The 19,276-nt window shown below is 38.3% G+C and overlaps 1 protein-coding gene across 2 annotated transcripts; it reads left to right on the forward strand.

Moving 5' to 3' along the window:
- The first annotated feature begins 20 nt into the window (after positions 1-20).
- Tektin-C (Tektin C) lies at positions 21-18,124 on the forward strand. 2 transcript variants are annotated; one of them, XM_019045539.2, is made up of 7 exons: positions 21-4,577; positions 5,570-5,943; positions 10,300-10,572; positions 13,769-13,991; positions 14,591-14,727; positions 15,474-15,555; positions 17,848-18,124. In XM_019045539.2, exons 2-7 carry the CDS (start codon positions 5,606-5,608, stop codon positions 17,983-17,985), a joined length of 1,191 nt encoding a protein of 396 aa, XP_018901084.2. In that variant the 5' UTR covers positions 21-4,577; positions 5,570-5,605; the 3' UTR covers positions 17,986-18,124. The 2 variants fall into 2 exon arrangements, with proteins under 2 accessions (XP_018901084.2, XP_072162224.1); XM_072306123.1 differs by having other exon boundaries at positions 15,474-15,590; positions 17,848-17,988.
- The last annotated feature ends 1,152 nt before the right edge of the window (positions 18,125-19,276 follow it).

Consider the following 19,276-nt stretch of genomic DNA (forward strand, 5'->3'; position numbering starts at 1 on the left):
GATCCATTAATAAAAAAATTACCTGATAGGTAGGCATTTATAATTAAAGTTGTTATTGGTAGTAGACATATTTAAAGCTAAAGTTCCTCAAATTTTCTGCATTTCGCGTTCTGAACATTGCATGAAAAGGCGATTTTTCTTTGAAATATCACATCATGCAAAAACTCTGCCAGTGCTTGATCATCTTAACAGTGTTTTCTTCCATTCAACAACTCAATCTTCAGGAATTAATTTATCAAGAAGAAATCTATGATTAAATTTAGCCAGACTTTGAGAGAGCCCTAATATGGTCCTCAGAGTTATCCACACAACGCAGTAACAAAATCATTCAATCCCATCAATTTTAATTCTTTCACATGTATTAAAAATGTATTCTGTAAATGCCATATTATGCTCATCTGAAAATACAATTAATAACAATTTTGTCGCTACAATATTTACATTAATTATCACTGCAAGAAAAGTAACTTGGTCCTTCTATTGTTATGGCAGTGATTTTTTTTAAAAAATTATTATATATTAAAATCATTTTTTAAAATTGAGTGTCCATCATGGAGGTCATGGAAAGTTTTTGTGAGATCGTCTGTTGTAAAAGGTATGACTCATAATCAATAAATTCCCATTTTGACATGAAGAATCTCTCCCTAAATTGTTTGACACCTCTCTGGGGGTGCCTTTCATATTCGACCTTTGATGTTCAAATCTTCTGTCAAGACGCGCAAAAAAACATCAGTATAAAATAATTTTCGATCCAAAACTCAGAATATATTTTTTGTCTCAGTATTTCGCCTCTCCTACATGAAGTTTTTTGTCTCAAGACTCTAAATTTATAACTATCTTATTCTGTGATACCCAAATGAGAACTAAATTTACATAGCTTTCACGTTTTATTTTTGAGATTGCGTTAATTTTTTAAGAAGTGAAGCACAACATAATCCCTGTCAAGGAATGTAGTAGATCGAAATCGACCAATTCAGTTCTGGCTGGTTCCTGTTGCCTATTCTCAAGTTGTTTTCATTGAAGCTGGTTTATTCAAAGGTATATTATTTGTATGATCAGCTGAATTATTATGGTCTTTTGAATATATATTTATTAGAAAGATAAATACAAATTTCCTCTTATTTTTTTACGGTATCTTATTTTTTGGTCACTGACAGTTTATTTATAAGTGTTAGCACCCACGGCTCAGGGAGACTTCAATAATTTATCTCATACTATTTTCTTGAAATTGTAATTTTGTAAACCTGTGTCAAATCTGAATTAAATGTTGATACTCTCCCAATTATGTCTATTTTATGTATACTTTTCTCCAAATTGTCGACATGTCTCCTGATTTCATATCCTTAAAAAAAAGATAGAAAATAGAAGTAATCCAAGCACAGGGTTGATGGCGGTCTGGAAAATGAAGAAAATCAGGGATTTGTGACGACCGGAAAAAGTCAGAGAATCCATGGGAAAAGCCAGGAAATTCCTGATACATCTACTAATCACTGAAACATACTACTACTCACTAAATCTACTAATCGCTAAAACATATCACTGATCTTCCAGCCGTTTCCCTTTCTAGTCATTTTAAGGCTTGTCATTTTATAAGCAGCTACTGAATGCCCTTTTTCATAATTTGATGTGGAATCAAGGAAATTTTATCCAAAGTTTAGTAAAAATCAGCGTACTCAACAATAATTTAAAAAAATCGAAAATTTCAGAAAGTTATGGAGCCAGGAAAAAGCGAAAATAGTCGGGTAAAAGCAAAAATGGTTAGGGAGTAGTCAGGGAATTTTAAGATTTTCAGTCCTAGGAGGGGGCCCAGCCCCCCTGGCCCCATGGCTGCGCTATTGGCGGTGTATCTTAATTTTTGGCACGACATGATGGCAATTATTTTTTACATCTTGCTCTTGCTGATACCTCGTTGAGTCTGTGATAGGGGTGCAGAAAGATCTTCAGCCTACGCAGTTTCAAGCAACTGTACCTTGCACCAAAAAATAGCGCGTTCGCACTTTCGCAGGAAATTTCTAAAAAATTTCACGCTTTTGCAGTAATTTTTTAAAAATTCAATACCTAAGCAGTAATTTTCTTAAGGAATGCAACTCTTTCACACTACCCAAGTAGCATTTTTCAAGGGAAAAATCGCGATTTGTTGCGATTTTATCGATTATCCTCGAACTTGTTGCAATAAAATCGCGATTTTATCGCCCGGCAAGTTATCGCGACAAAAATCGCGATATATGGCGATTTAATCTCGATTTTATCCTTTATCGACGAAAATTGATCGCGATTTTATTGAACAAAAAATTGCGATGCATAGCGATTTAATCGCCATAAATCGCAATTTTTTATTCGATAATCTTGCGATAAATTGCCACCCATATAATCGCGATAATCAACCGATAAAATCGCTATTTATCGCTATCACTGCTACTTGGGTAGTTCTGTAAAAAGCAGTGCATTCGCACTAATTTTCACAAGATATCAACATCCTTCTCATGTTAAAATCAGTGCGATGAGCGTCCACCAATTAGAATATAACCGACTTTTTGATTCGTGTAACCGACCGCTCGATTCAAGTGACTGACTGAACTTCTTTTATCAGTTTTTTTAATTACATTAGCTCGGTTACGCGAACTGAAAGTTGCGTTTGACGAACTGAAGAATTGATATGATATAGAATATCTTTTTGTCCTTTCAATTTTTGGATACAAATTTTGTCTTCTTAGCAGTCAAAACATTTGTATCAAGTGTCCCGTCCCATTCATCTTTTCACTCCTGCGATAAAGTCTCCGTCAGCCGAGAAGAGATTCTCCTTCGTTTTTTGGGTACGCAATTTTACCTATTTGGATGTGTAACTCGTTTCGCCCATTCAACTTTTCTACTCTTGCGTTGAAGTCTCTGTGTTAGCCGAGAAAAGATTCTCCTTCATTTTGTGGATACGCAATTTTACCTACCTGGATGTTTCACCCCATTCAACTTTACTACTCGACTCTAGTACTCTTGCGAAAAGAGATTCTCCTTCATTTTGTGGATATCTGGAGACTTGATCGGAGGCTTGAGTGGAGAATTGAACGGAGACTTGATCGGAGACTTGATCGAAAATGTATTTTGTGAGAGGTTTTATCAGTAAAACTTTATCCTAAATAGAAAGCAGGGCCGGATTTACCTACTTGCCGCCCATGGGCCGCCTGTATTTTGCCACCCCCTTCTCATTCGTTTTGAAACATCAATAAAAACCATCAAGTGAACGTGCCGCGTAAAGGGAGGAGTGCATAAGACGAGTTTACTCGTGTTGGACACATTTTTTGCGAAAGCCCTGTCAACACTACTAGCAAAATTTCACGGAACTTTGCGCGAAAGTTAAGTTCCGTAAACTTGTCTCTGTGTGGAAACGGCTTTCCATAATTCATAAGAAACGGACGAAAAAATTATGAAAGAACAAACATAAATGCGGTTTAATAATTGGACCTAGTTTAACAGAAAGGAACCAAGCCAAATCAGCTATTGCCATGTTTAACTGGGTAATTACATTTTTTACAAGAGAACGTTTGTTCGGATTTCTTTGGAAATTTTAAGGAATTAGCTTCGTACCTACCATGGAGAATTTTCACTGAAATTTGCACGAAAATCCGCACAACCGTGTTCATGTAAAAAATTAAATTGCCGAATTAAATTTGGCAATAGCTGATGTGGCTTGGTTCCTTTCTGTTTAACGCGGTCCAATTTTAACTTCCGCCGCAGCGCCGCCGCCGCCGCTGCACTGTGTTCGGCGCAATGCGTGAAGTATTCCTACGGTCTTGTAGGCGCTATGCGTTTCACGCCGACCGGTCGGTGCTGAACGCAGTGAACGCACTGTATTTGACGCAATGCGTGAAGTATTCATGCAGTCTTGTAGGCGTCAATATGTGTTACATGCCGACCTCCGGCCGCGCCGCGCCGAGGGCTTCTCCTTTTCATCTCAAGTCCTCGTCATCATTGCTCTCTGCGCCGCGCCGTGCCGTTCCAGGCCAAATTGCGTGTTTGTATCACCGAAAGACGACAGAATTAGAAATTATTATACGAGTACTATATTACTTTATACCACGTTTATTTTGAAGACGTGCTGGCGAGACCCCCGTGGTTTTTTTGTTGGTTTTTTCTTTGTATTTTTGGCAGAGCCACGCTAATTTCTTGTGTTTTGATTCGGTATTGATATCGAGTGATCTGTATTTTTAACACATTGACTCTGTATTTTCAAAATTCGAGTTATTTGTATTGTCGGCATACTGAGTAAAGGTAATCTATAAGAGTAAAAAATTGATTTTGATATTTAATACGATTACACTTAAAATAAGCACCAGAGAATCAAAATGGTTATGTGCGCTTATCACAAAAATTGTGTACCGAGCACGCACATGCGTTTTTTTAATCTTGCGCCAATTTAGATCGACAGAGCAGCTCACAGATGAGAAAAGTAAGTAACCATGGTGCATCAAATGTTTTATCAATCAACCACCCTACTGCTGGCGGTACTTCTACCCTCCTTTGATGCTGAGTAAAACTCAGAAATTAGAGCGGTTCGTGAATTCGATGAATTCATTTAATTCTTGGTGAGTTTCTCCAGCCCGTCAATCGTTTTTTGTGTGTAAATTTTCGATTTTGAAGTGACTATCTTTGCAAAGCTAAATGTCAGTTTTCTTCTTTTCATTTTGCACTACCATCTTTGAAATTATGAAAAATTTGGTACATTGAGCATTAGCCATTAGCAAATGATTTGAGCTTAACCTTCTATTTATCCTGTTTATCAATATGGCAAAATAAATTAAGCTCAGCAACAAAGCGTTGCTAAACGAAAGGATAAAAAAAAACCTTCGTGCAAATCGCATTCAACTCTGTGCGAAGCATACCGTCTATCAGGGTACGCTGCTATCACTTTCTCATGCTCTCTGACTATCCGTAGTAGACGTTCAAATGATTTGCTCAAGTATAATGCATGGCGATCTTTTGATTTTTACTAACACCTGGTTTTTCTCCCTAATTCTATGAGTTGAGGCACAGTAAGCCTCGCCACCTCTCGTTTTGCGTAATTGCGTATGCATGCAAGGACACATTTGCAAATAACGGAAATGGGTCAGTGAGCTCGACGAACCTTATCACTCCGTCCGTCGAATACTTACTGTGAAAGTGTGTCCGGGAATATTTTTCCTCAACAGGGCCATAAATTTACCGAATAGGGGTCCATGCAACAAAATTGCCTCCCTTCTCCCTCAACGTAAATTTTTAAATTTTTTTTGAAAATTTCCCCTTTTTTTGCGTAAGCTTCAAGTCAAGACCACCGGAGGGTCTTTTACCTCATGATAGGTGCCAAGAATATGCCTGAAATTGCGTCGAGAGGGGTTAAAATTTCACATCTTATAGGAGGAAGTCCCATAACATCCCCCCTCCCTCTTTACTGGGTATTTCACCAAACCGTCTTCCCCTCAGAGGAGTGAGCTTTAATGGGGCCAGCACCACAGCACATTACAGCAATGGGCCAAAAAATCCTGAATCCGACCTTCTTCCTCGCCATCAATTAACACTCCGTCTTTATTCAATATTCCAGATTCGCGAACCGTTCATAAACAAACAGTAGTAAAAAATGCGAATACACTCGCTGAAAGACTGGTACAAAGAAAACCTAGAGCAGTTTGAGAATGCCGAGAGAGAGCAAAAACATGCAAGTAAAATACTGGCGAAGAGCGATCGCATTACAGAGGAGGCTCAGCATGTGGTTAGCAGAAATCTCGAGACGACGGACCATCAATTCGACGTCAAACTCAACGACATAGAATATCTAAGAGAACTCCTCGAGACCACGAAACGAAGTTCTGATGAAGAAGTCGAAGCCTTGAAAGCATATCGGGATCGCGTTCACGATGCTTCTTCCAATCTGGAAGAAAACGCACTGAAACTGTGTCGCAAATGTATCAGTCTCAGGTAAGTACGAGAATTTACCTGAATTTTTTTCTCTCATAATTAGATACATCTAGGAGTTATTCGGGGGCATTCTCCTTAGTTTTTAAGCAGATTCTTTCCTGATCGAGGGAAGCCTAAAATGGAATCATAGAGGCCTCTAAGATCCTTGGTAAAAATTGGCGATAGGAGCTGCGTTTCAAAATACCATAGGAGTTCTTATAGCCGACTAAGGAAGGCTATCGAAAATCATATAGCTGGCTGTTGAAAGCGGAGCATATCATATAGCCGGGCTATACGAAGCTATAAAAAAGTATACAGTCGGGCTATAGTTCCTATCGCCGGGCTTTACACTTTATCGCCATTGGCTATAAAGGGCTATAAGAAATTGTGTAGAAATTCGTGTGCTTTGGAAATCATTAAGTTTGATACGGAACTACCTTAATATTTACAAAAACACTTATTATATTTTCCTTTCAAACATATGTTTTTTTTCATCAATTAAAATGAGAATAGTCCATACAGAGTGTGCAAACATTTCAAAATCATGAGTTGAAAAACGCTGACTCCGCAAGATTAAATATTAGAGCCTAACACAAAGCGGAGCGGCGACGCACTGGCGCCTACAAACCTAACAGGGATACTTCACGCATTGCGCAATGCGTGAAGTATCCCTGTTAGGTTTGTAGGCGCTAATGCGCGTTTCGCGCTCTCTGCCCGCCCGCCGCGCCGCAGCGTGCCACGGCGCACTATGGTCCACAGACCCTATTTAACGGAACTTTAGTCAAATTTTGAGGGTGGAAAAAATTAAAGTTTGGCACTACAGTTTTATCATACATACTCTCATGGATCGTCACCTAAGTTTTCATCGACTAATAATGATTTATAAGATTGTGACGGACCCTAACAACAGAGCGCGCGGTAGGTCTTCATTAGCTGATTGTGAGCCGCATTCGGTGGTGCGTTACAGGGTGTTTATTTTACCGAGTTACGCCTCATCTATGTAAATTTTTGGGCAACATGGATCCACCTGATGGCAAGTGACTTCCTTTTCACCCCGTTTCATTAATTTTGAACCGAAATTTGTATGCTTTTGAACGCTCCAAACATACGCCAAAAAATGCTAGAAATCAGTGAAATTCATAATTTTTAGGAAGCTCTAACTTTTTTTTAATTCTAGTTAATGCTTTGCGGATTGAAAAATCTTGTTCAACATATCCTTGACTTTAAAATGATGCCAATTTAAATTGCGCCTTTTTGCGCCTAACGGTCGAAATCAATTTTTTCGGAGTGCACCTCCGTGCATCAAAATGTGGAATATTCCATGCATTTTTGGCATTTTTGCGACTGTTAAATTTTTTCTAGGTACAAAATAAAAGTATTCTGATGTACTTTGATCTACTGAGTCCGAAAATGACCTTTGTTTTTTCTTATCACCTCTCACTTTTCCGAAAAAGCAACTTTTTCCCGGGAAAATGAGCAATTTTGACGTATTTTTGTCATAATTGCAATTCATGTTGATAAATTATACGGACCCGTGGTAAAGCATTCTGTCATGTATATTAAGCTGCTAAATCCGAATGTGACATAGGTTTTGATTAATCACCCTCCAGTTCTCCGATAATGCCGATTTTTCCGCGCTTTTTGGGTAAAACCTTTCCCGGACTCTAAGTGTGTTAAAAATACGGTTTAAAATTGATTTCGATGTTTGATATATCGATTCTTATGTATTTTGACTCGCTAAGCCCTAATATGACCTTAGATTTTTCCTATCACCCCTCATTATCCCGGAAAACTCAATTTTCCTCGGAGAACGAGCTTTTTTGGTATTTTTGCGACGATTTTCCGTTTTCTGAGGAAAACGGGGGGTTGTAAGAGGCAATTTGAGGTCGAACTCCAGTTGAATGTTTCTTAAGACGTCAGAGAAGACCTAAAGAGGAACTTGGAAAATCGCTACAACTCCATAGAATAGGAAAATTGGCGCCAAAATACCGAAAAAGCTCGTTCTCCGAGGAAAATTGAATTTTCCGGGATAATGAGGGGTGATAGGAAAAATCTAAGGTCATATTTGGGTTTAGCAAGTCAAAATACATAAGAATCGATATATCAAACATCGAAATCAATTTTAAACCGTATTTTTAACACAAGAGTCCGGGAAAGGTTTTACTCAAAAGGCACGGAAAAATCGGCATTATCGGAGAACTGGAGGGTGATAAACCAAAACCTATGTCATATTCGGATTTAGCAGCTTAATATACATGACAGAATCGCTTTACCACGGGTCCGGTATAATTTATCAACATGAATTGCAATTATGACAAAAATACGTCAAAATTGCTCATTTTCCCGGGAAAAAGTCGCTTTTTCGGAAAAAAGAGAGGTGATAAGAAAAGACAAAGGTCATTTTCAGACCCAGTAGATCAAAATACATCGAACTAGTACTATTTAGTACCTGGAAAAAATTTTACCTACATGTTGCAGAGGTCAACAGTCGCAAAAACACCAAAAATGTCCATTTTTCCGGGTAAAATCGGCTTTTCCGGAAAATTTAAGGGTGATGGACCAAAACGGAGGTCATATTCAGATTTACCGCCTAAAAATAAATGAGAATAGTCTGATCTCGACAGAGAGACACTTTTGTTATTATTTTTATACATGTCAAAATAGGGTGGAAAAAATCTTCAGTCTTGAAAGCGCCAGAAATCACATTTGAGGTTATGTTTCTCGGTCAGGATGTTAATATTTTGTTAAACTAAGATGTAAAATGAAATCAGCGACCCAAAAAACATATGATCCAACACCTTTTATAACGGTGCAGTGCATTTTCGAATAAAGTTCCGTTAAATCCAGTCTGTGGACCATAGTGCGGGCGTCTGAAGCAACTATTTCACACCAAAGGTATTGCACAGTATCATACGAAATTGAAGGCGCTCCAACATATTAAGAATGACAGGCATCCTTCAAAAGTACGGAACATTCCTCGCAAAATAAATCAAGATACTACGGCACAAAAAGAGAGCGGTGGTCCAAAAACTAACTAAGTCCTAGTATCCGTATTTAGTAACGTTTAGCAAACACTGTATCGTCTTGCTGTTGCTTAGTCGCCATCGGCTATAAAAGGCTATAAGAAATTGTACAGCCGGCTACAGAAGCTATTGGAAATCTTACAGCCGGCTTTAGGTTTATAGTATTTTGGAACACAGATTCTACTGTCAATTTTTACCAGGGATAGCACAATGCACAGTGTCGATTCCACAGTCGTTCCTCAAACAGATCTTTCCTTTAGAAGGTCCTATTGTTAAAGTGTGATCATGAGAGGCTCAAAGACAGTATCGATTTTGCTCGTAAATTCTTAGGGGTGCTGATACGTTTCCGGGTTCCCTCTTCTCGAAAGGGGTTCCCCGCACAATAACTAACGAAAAGTCCTCCTTTATAACGGATTTTCAAGTTTTAGGGTCCTGCCGGGGCCTTGATCTACCCGTCAGAACTTCTGCGGTGCTGAATAGCACCCCTGGCCAGACCGCCCTCGCTCAAGGAGATCGTTACCATATCGCAATATAGTATCACGGAAAGGACAATTTTCGCAAGTATCGAGTTAAATTCAACAGTATAACTTTGGGAATGGCCCTCTCAAAGGGAATGTAATGATTTATTCACCACTGCGAAAAATACGAAACACAAAAAAAAGACACGCGAGTTTTGTAAATTTTATGGTAAGTTTGCATCTGCCTTAAAGTTTATAAAAATCATAGAATTTTTACTTCCGTATTTGAAAATGTTTGCAGTGAGGAATCATTGTAATCCCTTGCGAGGGCCCACTTCCAAAATTACGAGTATACTGTTGAGTTTTACTCTCGGCTTGCAAAAAAATGAATTGTGTCAAGAAATTACAATTCATAGACGGAACCGGGGGGGGCGGGGGGAGGGGCGTGCGTTCCCCATCACGTTCGCCCGCAAAAAGGGGGAAAAATTCGAAGGAAGAAAGAGGAAGGGACGGTGAAAAGAGGAAGGAAGACCGCTTACATATGGTAATTATTCAAGACAAAATTTACTCAAACTGCATATTAGTGCTGCAAAAACTCAAAGATTTTCTGGGGGAGGCCCCGAACCCCTTTTCCGCCCCCTCTCCCTCTTCCAGGTGTCTGGATCCGCCAATGTCACAATTTCCAATAAATATTAGAGCGAGGAGAGAGACGTGCTTGACAGAGTGATAAAAGATAACACTCAAGACGTTTAGGTCAATTAAGTCAAGCTTGAATTATTTGTAAAAATTCACGAATCATAGCATGGGCGCGAAGAAAATTTAAGAAGCAAAAATAATATGGAAAAATTTACGTAATTATAATGAATAATAACAATGTTAAATTTTACTGCTCTTAGGCGAAATCGCATCGGCGTTGATTTATGTCATGATGAAGTTGAGAACGAATTGTTGGTGGAATGTAAAATGATAGAAGGAGTGATTTTGCTCCTGAAAGAACTATTCAGCCAGCTGACGGAACAAGGGCGGAAGCTAAGATCTTGCACGTACTTCATCAGTCGAGATTTAGAAAATAAAATGAGTGGGCTGGTCATTGATAGACACAACGCGTGCCTTAAACCTACAAGTCTTCACTTGGAATCCTCTCAGAATCCCATCACCTTAAAACTGGAGTAAGACCAAAATCAGAAAAATTAATTTTTGATCTTTAAATTTTTGGTTGGTTTGCCTTAAATTATGAAGTCAATTTTGTGTAGTTTTTCTGCGCTGCTCTCGGTAGCGTGGAAGTACAAAAATTCTAACTTTATCTGTAACCTTAATCGGGAGGCAAAGGGATGAACATAATCACAGATGATAAATTATTGGTTTTTGAACATTCAATAATTTAATATCTGTGATTATTCCTTACAAAAATAAAATGATCAGTCATTTTGAATTTACCGGTGCAGTTCTAAGGGTGATTGAATCTTGGAAAGTAACTGATCATAGGTAGCAATTACTATAAGTATAAAAATAACTTTTTACAGGACGGAGAAAGACTATAATAACGCTGTATCAGTTCGCCTTCAATTTCAGTTTAGGCAACACGAGCTCCCACGTGGTCAAATAGTGGTATCAGGTATCATCGTAAAATGACACGCTCACTCGAGTCACACACTAAAAGCTTTTACCAAACGGAAAGATGCATGTTTGCTTATTTAAGTTCCAGAACTCCAACATGATCGAATAGTGTTATCATCCGTCATATAACAGCTAGACAGGTTCGGTCGGCAAAGTCGCAGACACGTAAAGAAAGAAGAAAATTAAAAAAAAAGAGGAAGGAGAGAAAGTAAAGAGAAAGGAGGAGAAGGAGCGATCCAGAGAAAAAATAGACAGCAAAATGTAGGCGGGAACAATGCTATAGACTTCAAGAAAAACTCGGGACGTTCCGACCTAGTTTTCCAGGTTACTATCAATCGGGAAGCTAAACAATTAAAAAAAAATAAAGCTAAAAGCTTACATAATCAAAACCCACGGGTAGCCAAGATGATCAAGTTCTCCTGAAACGTCCTGTGTTTTTTTAATGCTTGTTCAGCCTTGTTTCCCACTTAATTTTGCTGTCTTTTTGTTCTTTTTATGTATGTGTCGGGCTACCACTGCGGATCAAAGTGCTGGTTTAATATATAAAGCTCTATTTCGTTCAACTCGAGAAAACCGGGGTGATTATATAAAATCCGAAGAGAGTACAATATTCCGGATCTGATTGGATCAACCGTAAATGAGGACACCGCACCAAGAACAGCCTATAGGCGTATAGGTCGTTATAAGCCCATCTGCTTTTCGGATTCTACTTACCCTGGACTATGTTGTGGTAGCGATGGAATAGGTATAGATAGGTACCGGCTCGAGGTCGAAAAACCTTTTTTTTTCCGAGTTAAGTCAGGCCTCTGGATCGATGGGTGCAAGAACGACCTATAAACGGGCCTATAAACTTAAGAACTTAAGGCGCTAGTTACCCCTTTCTTTACTCACTATCGATATTCTTTCATTTTGCGTTAATCATACGTGATTAAAATGATTTATACTTCATATTGCCACCAAAATGACTGTTGGGCGTAATAATGGCCTGTAAAGCGTTTTTTTAAATTAAATATATTAGACTGTAAACCCAAAATGTATCGCAAAATCTACCCGACATCCTTCAATAAAAGGGTTAGGTCACCCAAAAACACCAAAACAGGGTACCTGCATAGAAATGTGTGCGCAATACATCAAAAACAAAACTTTAAAAAAAGTGCGCTCCAGCTAGGATTGTATTTAGCAAATGGGTGGTTTTTATACGAGGATTAAAAATAAACTGGTGGTACGGAATATAAAAAAGAATATGAAGTATGCAAAACGATAATCCGGGTATCGGAACTTGGCTGTTTTGAAAACGCCTTCAAACGCGGCGTGATACCTCACGCATTCCGGAGAGTTCAAATAGTTGTATCGTTGCGCCTTAGAAATGCGACGGAAGATTACATTTGAAATATCCTCCATGCACGCTGGCCTTTTCGATTTCCTTCGACTTTTTTGCAGTCGTGAATGCATAGCTAAAGTGCGCTCCAGCCAGATGTGTATTCAGCAAATGAGTTGTTTTTTATACGAGAATTGAAAATAAACAAGTGGTACGGAATAAAACATAATAATAGGAACTTTGCAAAACGATAATCCGGGTATCGGAACTTGGCTGTTTTGAAAGCGCCTTCAAATGAAAGTTCAAAAAGTTGTATCATTGCGCCTTAGAAATGCGACGGAAGATCACAATTGAAATAGCCTTCATGCACGCTAGCCTTTTCGATTTCCATTAACATTTTTGCAGTCGTGAATGCATAGCATAAGTGCGCTCCAGCCAGATGTGTATTCAGCAAATGAGTAGTTTTTATAGGAGGATTGAAAACGAACAAATGGTAGGAATAAAATATAATAATAGGAACTTTGCAAAACAATAATCCGGGTATCGAAACTTGACTGTTTTGAAAACGCCTTCAAATGCGGCGTGATACCTCACGCATTCCGGAGAGTTCAAATAGTTGTATCATTGCGCCTTTAATTTGCGACGGAAGATTACAATAATTGTAGGATGACAACGAATAGACGATGATAAAATGCGCATTAATATAAAGAGGATAAAGAGATAGATCTCCAGCATTTCTATCTGATTTAGAGGATCTAGATACACTACTTGAAGCTATTTAGTACAGGCACCCGTAAAACGATGATGCTGTAATGAGAGTAGGTTTATCTGAAACCTGTGAAGAACTAAAACATGCATGATTTTTTGGTGATTATTATAAAGTCACTGCTGCTGAAACTGCGCAAAACACTTCTCGAAAGCACAGGCAGTTTAATCATATTGACCAAGAACTACAAGAAATGATTTTGGAAATGAAAGTGAGAGGAGGTAGTGAGAATGATGATACTTTGTTTTCCTTTAAATTCTAATAGGAGGGACAATTTTAGAACACCGCAAATGAGATAAGTGGATTGGGAGTTTCGCTGTTGAATTCCTAGCTCTTTAGCGTATACAAATAAGCATCATGGTCAATTGAAGGGGTATTCTGTATGTGAGGCTTGCGTATGATGATTCAATTTCGCACGGTGATTGATGGCTCCATTCAACGTTACTAATTAAAAATATGCCTAATAAATCCGGGTGGTATATTTTTTCAGTATAGTTCAAAATATTCCTATCTGTAAAACGTGTAATCTGGATTTTAATCGTCATTTGTCCTATTCCACGTTCTATGTTGATAGGAAGATTCTTACATTGCGTTTTATTTTTTGTTATCTTGCAAAATACTTCATTCTAAAGTAAATTTCTCAGTGTTCTTTTCAAATTTTCAGGAGCTCAACGATGGAAGAATGGAATTTATATACGCACAACAACATAACTAAAACACGTAAAGAAATCGAGAAATCACGACCTTTACGCTCGTATGTCGATACCATACTGCGAAAATCCGTTGACGACTTAAATTTTCAGTTTGACAAGTGCAACCGAGCTTTCCACCAAAGAATTGATGAGTATAAAGAGGCAAAATCAAAATTAGAAAATCAACATTTTGAGGTTGGTGCTTACGATAACTTCGCATTTCTTTTAGAAGTAATGTCTTATTTATGGTCTATGGGTACTTTGTTTGATTTATTATAATTTAAAGAGGCAAAGAAAGAAAAAACTTACACGATTTGATTTTTAAAAAACATAATCTTCCAAAACTATGATTAAATTGATTGATGCATGATAAAAAAATTAATACTTCGTGAATCTTGGAGAGAATTTGCTTTTTCTGGCGACGATATCAATTAAATTCTCTTCACCATGAGCGAAGAAAAAACATTAAAACTGTGGTCTGAATAATGTAACTAATAGGATGGTAGAATAGTGTTGAGCTTACACTGTTCTGCGGGAAAATAAAAACTAAGTAAAAAACCAACGATTAGAATTAGCCTCATAAAATGTACTGTGATTCTAATTTTTGTTTTCCTTGCTTGGATTTCATCGGAAATTAGTGTGGGCTCAGCACTCTCCTACGATTCTGGTCTATTATTTTTCTATAGTTCCTTAATTCAGTATTTCAATTTTTACGATTTCACATTGTTGCTGGTAAAGTGGGCAGAAATCTCTAAAAAGTGGAGTAAATGCATTTTTATGTGCGTTATTTGCAGACTTTGCGGCAAGCTAACGAAATGATTCGTAATATAGATCGACTTGAGAAGGCAATCAGCGACAAAGAGGCTTACATGGCATTGGCTCGAACTCGCTTCAACAATCGAGTTCATCGTCCTGGGATCGAATTATGCAGGTTCGTCATCAGGGTCGGGGGCACGCTGAGACTTTTCGCTGCACACGCAACAATTTACTATCCTAACTTCTTTCTTTTCTTTTTCCCCTGAGACATGATAATGTTTCTTAGATTTTCGCTACAATCATGATTAAAGGCCTAAACCCAGTGCTAGATTGATGAATTTTCCCATTAGTTCGAGATTAATTTAGGCGTGTATGAAGGAAGAGGGCAGATCATGAGGACACCCTAAACCTAAAAGAGGAACCAGAAGTGGACTCCCAAATTTTTTCGAGAATTTTTAGTCATAGTCTGTCATATGACAATTTATAGTATACCCAGTGCTCTCCCATTCAGTATATCATCAGTGGATTTCGCCTGAAGTGAATCAAACATTTACTCAAATTTCAAGGCAAAATACAGTTTAGTTTTTTTCCGGCAAAAAAATAAAGGAAATAATAATTAGGGAACACCTGATGAGGTCAAGACAATTCTGATTAGTATACCGTCCATATGTGCCGTCTTTTAAAATTGAATAATGAATGATGTCAATATTTTTTAATATTGTTAGAATTTTCTATACAAATTTGCTACGAGGAGCTGAAGGTTTGAGCTGGTAATGTTAGTAGACGCATTGCTTATGGGCACTAAGACATCAGAATCCTGTATTTTTCGACTAGAGAATTTGTCTCTTATCATGCAAATGATTATATTTTGGTATTGCGTTTTTGACTAGACTCCAACTAATAGATTTTATCAACTTCCAGAGACGATGTTGAAATTCAGCTAATCACAGAGATTAAAGAAATTGAAAGTTCCGTCGCAAACTTACACTCTGTACTAAACGAGGTTAGTGAATACTTATTACACCTATCCTAACTTTCGTGAGTAAGCATTTCGTATATAACACTGTTTGGAGGCAAGTTCACTTTCCTCAGAATTTCCCACTATATTTAAGCCTCGCTTATCCGCGGTGATGGGACCAGTCCCAAAAAAAGACAAAAACGAAATAACCGCCTTTCCTACAAATGAGGGGCTTGGAGGATAGGGTGCATGAAGTGCAGTTTTTGCAATATCGAGAAATACGTGTTTGAAGTTTCGAAATTCCAAGGGTCCTCGTGGCGGAGAGAAAGTTCAAACTGACCTTCACATGCTTAAAAATTGGAATTTGGGAGCGAATGTTTCACAGGATAGGTATGCATTAAGACTAGTTTTACTTGAAACCATTAATACCTCAATTTTTTCAAAAACTGCATTGTGCGCCTTGCCCTCTAAGCCTCTCAAATGTAATTTTTCCGAAGGAAAAGAATGAGGAGAAATTTATGAAACAAAAGAGGAAAAAGGAGAGAAAAACAAAATAAAAGTGTATCGAAGGAAGAGGACGCCTGCGCTATGCGACGTTTAAAAATTTACGCCGTCATTTAATTTTTTTACAGAGAAATTCTTCGTTGAATCTGTTTGAAAATTTCACAGAATTTTATCGGCAGCACAAAAAAAAGTCAGTGCAATTTTCGGCCAGCTTTGTTGAACCATTTTTCCGTAAAAAAATAAAATGACCGCGGAAATTTTAAACTTCGCATCGCGCTTGTGATACTTCGGCCGGAAGACGACGAACTGTTTGAGAGCGGGGTTGAGGTAGAGATGACAGTCAAGAGTCTAAAAGTGCGTATTTCCTATTGCGACGTTTCAAATCTCTGCTCGTGTTTTATCAACAAAGCTACTGTTTGCTTGGCGACTTTTTGAGAGTATTCTCACCAATTCAAAAGAATTCCCATATAATTTGCAGCACCCTGGTAAAAATTGGCGATAAGAGCTGCTTTTCAAAATACCATAGGAATTCTTATAGCCGGCTAAAGAAGGCTACAGAAAATCATATAGCTGGCTGTAGAATGCGGAGAAAATCATACGGCCGGGCTATACGAAGCGATAAAAAATTATGCAGCGGGCTATAGTTCCTATCGCCGGGCTTTACACTTTATCGCCTGGCTGTTGCTTCTTCGCCATCGATTATAAAAGGCTACATATAAGACATTGTGTAGGAATTCGTGTGCTTTGGAAATCATTAAGTTTGTTACGGAACCACCTTAATATTTACAAAACACACGTTATATTTTTCTTTAATACATATTTTTTTTCATCAATTAAAACGAGAATAATCCACACAGGATGTGCAAACATTTCAAAATCACGAGTTGAATACAGCTGACTCCGCCAGATTAAATATTAGAGCCGAACACAAAGCAGAGCGGCGACGCACTGGCGCCTACAAACCTAACAGGGATACTTCACGCATTGCGCAACGCGTGTAGTATCCCTGTTAGGTTTGTAGGCGCTAATGCGCGTTTCGCGCTGGCTGCCCGCCTGCCGCACCGCAGCGTGCCACGGCGCTTGAAGCAACTATTTCACACCAGAGGTATTGCACAGTATCATACAAAACTGAAGACGCTTTAATATATTAGGAATGGCAGGCATCCATCAAAAGTACGGAGCTTTCCTCGCAAAATAAATTAAGATACTACGGCCCAAAAAGAGAGCAGTATTCCAAAAACTCACTAAGTCTTAGCATCCGTAATTAGTAACGTTTAGCATACACTTTATCGCCTGGCTGTTGCTTAATCACCATCGGCTATAAAAAGTTATAAGAAATTGTGTAGTCGACTATAGAAGCTATTGGAAATCTTACAGCCGGCCGTAGGTCTATGGTATTTTGGAACACAGATTCTACTGCCAATTTTTACCAGGGCAGCTATTTAGCATTTTTTTCCTGTTTGTTTACCTAAGTAACGATTGGAGCTTTAGAAAGATTGCAATGGTAATACTCATTTTTTGACTTTAGCCTCTGCTACACCCTAGTAGAAAAATTATAAAGTTTGGAGAGAATGTGACAGATTGTGTTGATTAAAAGCCGCATAGCACTTGAGAGTGCTGTAAAAGTGATTTATGTGCACATGAATCATGAATGAGACCTCCTCCTCCCTCGATTAATTAAGTACTCACATTTTTGCCGATGATATGTTACTTCACAGCAAGTTTCTTACTTTTTAAGTTTTTAAATATAAGTTGAAAAAATATTGCTCTATCTCACGTGCAATAATCATGCAGAATCGCATCTAACATCAAGGTACCTATGTATTTTCTCAGGCTCAAAAATCCCTTCAACATTTGCAAAAAGCGCAAATTCAGCTGGAGGGAGAAATCAACGTCAAGACTAATTCTCTCAAGATCGATGAAGTTGACTGCATGTCCACTCGTGCAGCGATGAACTATCACTTTTATTAAGCACGCTCAAAGTCATGATATTATTTCTATTGGCGAGTGGCGACCTCTTTGTATACATTCAAGCGATAAAAAATGAAATTCAGTCATTGTAAAAATATTTTAATTTTGTATCTTAATAATATATCAATATTTGACGGTTTACGGTTTTGATTTATTTTTCAAATCATATTTGAATAGGTTGATCACCCGCAACTGGCTTTTTTTCGTTAGGTAATTTTACATCGCACAAAGGAAGCAAGAACCGAGAAGGGCGGGTGGGCTGGGTCATGATCTCTTTGATGCATTGCCCGACCAAATTTCAAATTAATTCGATCATAATTAAAAATCTTGAGACGGGGGAGATCAGACGAAGTAATCTGCCCGATGATTTGTGGAAGGATCGATTCCGATGGCGATTTGGAGTCGCAGAGCGCTCTAGTGCGCTGAGGTAGCGGCTTGATATGCACATGTATGTATTAAAAATCTTGACTCATTGCAACTCATCATTCTCTTCATATAAAATCGTAAGAGTACCTACAACGCACAACGCACAGCGCCTGAGGCGCGTAGCGCTTTGGGGGGTTGCTAGGGGGTTGGACCGTGAAGCAATCGGGGGCGTCCCCCGGTTGGTTTTCGACCTCTCTTCTAAGGCGGCTTAGAGTTCCTGAAATTTCTCAAAATCAAATGAATGGGACATTTTGAAAGAGATTTTAAACGAATCGGTTCATCCTTGAAAGCCCACGGGATATATACGGAGAGGAGGGGGAGGGGGGTTTTTTCTTGGAGCAGCAAAAAAAAAAAACTATCTCCCCTCCAATTTCGAAGTTAAGGAGTAGCTCCTCGGAAAACCCTCCACCACCGGGCACCATCATCCCTGGAGGGACATCAGAATCGTGAAATTCAGATACTTTGGGGTCGATTCCCTGAAAAATATCATTTTCCGCCTTGTCCCTTCATTCTGAATCACCCTATATGAAACAGGTAGCCAAACGGTTAGCAAATGGAAGAAAATATATGATATAAAACATAATTTTAAGAAAAATTAATTTCGATCCTTTTTTACATTTTTTTCTAGATAATAAGAAAATTAGAAGTAAATCGTAATTTATCGTTCATTGTCGGAAGTTGCATACTCTTACTGTGAGTGATTCTTACGATTGTGGCATTACTGTAGAGAGCAGTGCAAATTCAGCTCGCTAAGTTGGTATCCGTCTTCGTGTTCAGTGAGCAACATGGCCGTCTGTTGTTATTTATGCCTTTTCGTGTGTGTGTCTATTATTATCGTTATAATGTAAAGTTTTCTTGTTATTTT

The sequence above is a fragment of the Bemisia tabaci genome, chromosome 1 (genome assembly GCF_918797505.1).
Source record: "Bemisia tabaci chromosome 1, PGI_BMITA_v3".
Classification (NCBI taxonomy): Eukaryota; Metazoa; Arthropoda; class Insecta; order Hemiptera; family Aleyrodidae; genus Bemisia; species Bemisia tabaci.